The 5,668-nt window shown below is 55.2% G+C and overlaps 1 protein-coding gene across 1 annotated transcript in view; it reads right to left on the bottom strand.

Moving 5' to 3' along the window:
• The window catches only part of ATCAY (ataxia, cerebellar, Cayman type), a 44,197-nt gene that overhangs the window by 16,226 nt on the left and 22,303 nt on the right, over window positions 1-5,668 (bottom strand). Inside the window, exons 4-8 of the mRNA XM_011967345.1 lie at window positions 5,106-5,164; window positions 3,772-3,993; window positions 2,507-2,692; window positions 2,036-2,138; window positions 465-596 (exon numbers count right to left, since the gene is read on the bottom strand). Coding sequence (XP_011822735.1) covers window positions 465-596; window positions 2,036-2,138; window positions 2,507-2,692; window positions 3,772-3,993; window positions 5,106-5,164 — 702 coding nt within the window. The remainder of the gene's footprint in view (window positions 1-464; window positions 597-2,035; window positions 2,139-2,506; window positions 2,693-3,771; window positions 3,994-5,105; window positions 5,165-5,668) is intronic.

The raw sequence follows: 5,668 nt of genomic DNA, 5'->3' as shown, positions 1-5,668 counted from the left end.
AGACTTGCTCTGTCGCCCAGGCTGGAGTGCAGTGGCATGATCCTGGCTCACTGCAAACTCCGTCTCTTGGGTTCAAGTGATTCTCCTGCCTCACCTTCCCAAGCAGCTGGGACTACAGGTGTTCATCACCACGCCCAGCTAATTTTTGAATTTTTTTAGTAGAGATGGGATTTCACTATATGTTGGCCAGGCTGGTCTTGAACTCATGACCTCAGGTGATCCGCCCACCTTGGCTTCCCAAAGTGCTGGGATTACAGGTGTGAGCCCCCTCGCCCAGCCTATAAGTGTTTCTGTAGAGACAGGGTTTTGCTGTGTTGCCCAGGCTCGTCTCAAACTCCTGGGCTCAAGGGACCCTCCCACCTCAGCCTCCCGAAATGCTGGGATTCCAGGTGTGAGCCACCAAGGCCGGCCCCCTGTGCGATTTTCATGCCCCCGCTGTGCTTCCTGAGGCATCCCCACCTCACCTCCGATCGATCATCTGGTAGCACTTCTTCAGCCAGCCGATCCCCGGCATCCTTCGCCGGGGTGTGGCGCCGTTCAGGTACACGATCATGTAGTCCTCAGCCACCAGGAGCTCTAAGCTGCTGATGACGTACCTGCTCACGGGGCACAGAAGGCAGGGACCCAACATGGAGGGGTCCAGCGTCAGGACACCTGTGATGCCGACCCCGCCTGCCTCCACCCCTGCCCTGGCTGGGCCAGCCACACTGGTCCTGGTGTTGTCTGCTGTCCTGGCGGACTGCAGGGTGGGAGCGGACGTGGATGATCCCAGCACACTCCACATGAGTGTCAGCGGGCAGCCTCCTAGGGCAGTTACCCTTTTATTGAGTCTTGTTTTTTTTTTGAGACGGAGTTTCGTTCTTGTCGCCAGGGCTGGAGAGCAGTGGTGCGATCTTGGCTCACTGCAACCTCCGCTTCCCGGGTTCAAGCGATTCTCCTGCTGCAGCCTCCCTAGTAGCTAGGATTAAAGGCACCTGCCACCAAGCCCAGCTAAGTTGTTGTATTTTTAGTAGAGACAGGGTTTCACTATGTTGGCCAGGCTGGTCTCTAGACCTTTTTTTTTTTTTTGAGACGGAGTCTCGTACTGTCACCCAGGCTGGAATACAGTGGTGCCATCTTGGCTCACTGCAACCCCCGCCTCCCGGGTTCAAGTGATTCTCCTGCCTCAGCCTCCCAAGTAGCTGGGACCACAGGCGCCCGCTAATATGCCTGGCTAATTTTTGTATTTTTAGTAGAGATGGGGTTTCACCATGTTGGCCAGGTTGGTCTCAAATTCCTGGACTCAAGCGATCCTCCCACCTCAGCCTCCCAAAGTGTTGGGATTACAGACGTGAGGTCTTGTGCCCGGCTTGAAGATGGAAATCTTACTAATAACAATGATAAGAGTTGTCATGATTGATGAGCTCTTCATATCAGCTATCAGGTGCTGTGTGCGTATTGCCTGTATCTGTCATCATAAAATGACACCTGTGTGTCTTTGGGCAAATGACTCAACCTCTCTGTGCTCAGGGTGCTCACCCGTAGAATGGGAGGCAATGGCGTCTGCCTTACAGGGCTGTGGTCAGGGTGGGATGTGTTAGCAGATGGGAAGCGCTTAGCCCACGGCTGCCACAGAGTAAGTGCTCAGTAAATGATAAACAAGAGGACGAAAAGGAGGAAGAGGAGAAAAGAAGAGAGAGGAAGGGGAGGAGGAAAAGGAAGAGGAGGAGAGGGAGGAAGGGGAGGAGGAGGGAGGGGGAGGAGGAGGAGAAGAAAGGGGAGGAGGGGGAAGGAAGAAGGGGAGGAGGAGGAAGAGGAGGAGGACGGTGAGGAGGAAGAGGAGGAGAACGGTGAGGAGAACAGGGTGGCCCAGAAGGAAAGCCACTGTGAGCCTCAAGGCCAGCAGGGACTCAGATCAAGGTCTGTGGCCGCCACGCCCTTCCTTGGTGCCAGGCAGGCTTCCTAGGCCCACAATACAATCCTTGCAGCCTGGTGCCCCTGCGTCCAGGGAGGCGTCAGAGCTGGCCCGAGGCTGCCCAGGCGGGCGGGGACTCACAGGAAGAGGTTCTCCATGATGTAGTGGTAGTCGGGGAGGCTGCTGTCTGGAAGGAAGCAGGCTGCGAAGACGATGATGGCGTTGAGGCCTTCGCCATAGTACCCTGCGGAGAGGCAGCCGGTCGGCAACGTCAGACTCCTCTCCCAGCCCTGAGCTGCTTCCTGCGCACCACCCACCACGTCCCGGTGCCCACACGCTCAGGAGGGCATGGCTCGGAGCCACAGCAGCCAGTGACCCCTCAGCCAGTCTCTGCCTTCGGTGGGGAGTGACAGTGACTCTCAGGAGCCCTCACTGCGCCTGCCTGGCCATGCACGTCTTGCCCACAGTCTGTCCACCCCAAGCGAGTTGACGGCTTAACATCCCAGTGCATCAGACAAAGAGACTGAGGTTCAGAGAGGGGCACTGACGAGCCTCCTGTTGCCCCACGGGCCGGGCTGGAGCCCCAAGGGGGCGCCAAGGGGCGGGTCTCACCTCCGTGGGTGACCACTTTCATGTAAGGCCGGATCATGTGCAGGTCTATACGGTGTTCTTGCTCCCCGATGATCACCGTCCGCCACAGGCGCCCGTTGGCGGCACCGCCGTCCTCCGTCGTGCCATCCCCAAATAGATCTGCGCTGTCCCCGGGCATGTTCTTGGCGGTGGCCACGGGGGTGTCATCTAGAAACAGGAGGGGAAGAGTCGCATGGATGCGAGTCCAGATACCTCCCGCCCTCCCGCTCTGCCTTCCTTCCCCTCTCCCGTGTCCCTTGCTGCTGGGACCCACACGTCCTTCTCTTCTCCCCGCCTGGCTGCCCTGCTGACCCATTTTCCTCTCCCACTCCCGCTTCAAGGCCTGGCTCAAATGCCGCCTCCTCCAGGAAGCCTTTCTGGACATTCCCTTTGCTGGCCTCCCAGGGTGCTCTGTTGGTTAAGGACCTGTGTCCTGGAGCTTCTCAGTGCTGGTGAACGCATTTGCTTCATCAAACCACGAGGGCACTCGGGACATGCGTGCCTGGGTTCTACTCTCCCAGGAGCCTGGTACACAGAGAGCAGTCCTCATGCCTCAGCCTCCCAGATACCTGGGACTACAGTTGGGCACCACCACACCCAGCTAATTTTTGTATTTTTGTAGAGATAGGGTTTCGATATGTTGCCCAGGCTGGTCTCAAACTCCTGGCCTTAAGCGATCCTCCTACCCTGGCCTCCCGAAGCTCTGGGATTACAGGCATGAGACACTGCATTGTCCTGAATTCTTTTTTTTGAGACGGAGTCTCGCTCTGTCGCCCAGGCTGGAGTGCAGTGGCGTGATCTTGGCTCACTGGAAGCTCCGCCTCCCGGGTTCACGCCATTCTTCTGCCTCAGCCTGCTGAGTAGCTGGGACTGCAGGCGCCCACCACCACGCCCGGCTAATTTTTTGTATTTTTAGTAGAGACAGGGTGTCACTGTGTTAGCCACTGTGATCATGAGGTCGATCTCCTGACCTCGTGATCCGCCCGCCTTGGCCTGCCAAAGTGCTGGGATTACAGGCGTGAGCCACCGCGCCTGGCAAAAATTTTATTTTTAAGACAGGATCCCATTCTGTTGTCCAGGCTAGAGTGCAGTGGCATGATCACGTCTCACTGCAGCCTTGATCTCCTGGATTTAAGGCTAGACAGCTTAGAGCCCCTGCCCCACTTGTGACTCTCTGAGCCTATGGGAATCCAGAGACAGAAAGGTGGAGGCCCTCCCGCAGGCCCCCGAGAGACCCCGAACTTTACCTTCCCACTCCAGTTCGTTGCCATTCCCCAGGAACTCCAGCGAGTCAGTCTCATCGGGGGTCTCGATGTCATCCACGTTAATATCCAGGTCATCAGGGGTATCCAAGAAGTCATCGGACAGCAGGGATCCCTCACTCTGATCCAGAGAAATGTTGATATCTGGGGCCACCAGCGTCTTCCTCTTACGATGCGCTCCGTTGAAGTTTAGCGTGTTGGGAGGAGCTGCAGGGAAATGAGAAACACGGAAAAAATCTTTGCTTTCTCTCTTTTACCTCCTCCCCGTTTTCCTACCTGGTGGAAGCTGTTTTATCATACAGGAATGGGGAAGAGGGTAGGCTCCCTTCTGTGTCCATGCCATTGTTGGGGGCGGGCAGAATTAAGCAGGCATCATCCTGACGGGGTGAATGTTATAACCACTGTCCTGTGGGCAGGGGCGGGGCACTTGCCTCAGAGATTAAAGATGGACGCTTGGACATTGGGTAGACATGAGTTCAAAGCCTGACTTTGGCCTGGCTGCGGTGGCTCACGCCTGTAATCTCAGCACTTTGGGAGGCCAAGGCGGGCGGATCACCTGAGGTCAGGAGTTCGAGACCAGCCTGGCCGACATGACGAAACCCCGTCTCTACTAAAAATACAAAAATTAGCCAGTCGTGGTGGTGGGCACCTGTAATCCCAGCTACTTGGGAGGCTGAGGCAGGAGAATCACTTGAGTCCAGGAGGCAGAGGTTACAGTGAGCCGAGATCATACCATTGCACTCCAGCCTGGGTGACAGAGCGAAACTCTATCTCAAAAATAAATAAATAAATAAATAAATAAATAAATAAATAAATAAATGAAGGATCACGCCACTGCACTCCAGCCTGGATGACAAAGTTATGACCCGGTCTCCTAAAAAATGTATATATTTGGGTCCGATATAATGTATTATACATTAAAATATATATGTTTAGAGCTCTGGATAGCAGAGCCTCCCAGGGTGCCCTTGGCTGTGCTGACTTTGTGCCTCCAGGGCGTTTGGCATCACCTCATTTAATCCTTACATGCCCTCTCTGCGAGAAGCTCACTACCTACATTTAGTAGATGAGGCATTGGAGGCACAGAGAAGCTGAGTGACTAGCACAGGGACACACAGCAACACAGCGTGCTGGCTTCATGACAGCGCCATCATCCACTGTGTCTCTCACCCACCACAGCCACTTCCACCGTAGACCCCAGGACGGAACATTCTGCCCACGGTGTGGCCTGTGACATTTCTACAGTTACAGCCCCAGGCAGGGCTGAAACCCGGAAGCACTGAGCCCATTTCCGCCCTTCTGCGGACGTGGAAACTTACAGGATGTGTCTTCTACCGGGCTGCCAAGCAATTCCACCCCCGTCTCTTCTGGGAGAGGCCTACGGACCCATCCAGGAATGGGCATCAGTCGCCGGGCACCAGAGATTCAGGCAGAGGACGGTGGAGTCGCCCAGACAGGTCCAGCCAGGCAAGTCAGACAAGAACAAAAGCAAAACGCAGTTAGTTCCGGAGAATCACTGGACTTAAATAGATACATTGTTTTTGGAGACAGAGCCTCACTCTGTCACCCAGGCTGGAGTTCAGTGGCGTGATCATGGCTCACTACAGCCTCAACTTCCTATGCTCAAGAGATCCTCCTGCCTCAGCCTCCTGAGTAGCTGGGACTGCAGGCACAGACCACCATGGCTAGCTAATTTTGTAGTTTTTTGTAGAGATGGGATCTTGCTATGTTTCCCACGCTGCTCTTGAACTCCTGGGTTCCAGCCATCTTCCCACCTTGGCCTCCCAAAGTGCTGGGATTATGGGCGTGAGCCACCACAAGCAGCACGTTTTTTCTTTTTCTTTTCGTTTGTTCTTTCTTTCTTTTCTTTTTTTTTTTTTTT

Source organism: Mandrillus leucophaeus, unplaced genomic scaffold, assembly GCF_000951045.1.
Source record: "Mandrillus leucophaeus isolate KB7577 unplaced genomic scaffold, Mleu.le_1.0 Scaffold8, whole genome shotgun sequence".
Lineage (NCBI taxonomy): Eukaryota > Metazoa > Chordata > Mammalia > Primates > Cercopithecidae > Mandrillus > Mandrillus leucophaeus.
Note: the sequence above shows the minus strand (reverse complement) of the source record. Positions and strands in the feature narration are given on the sequence as shown.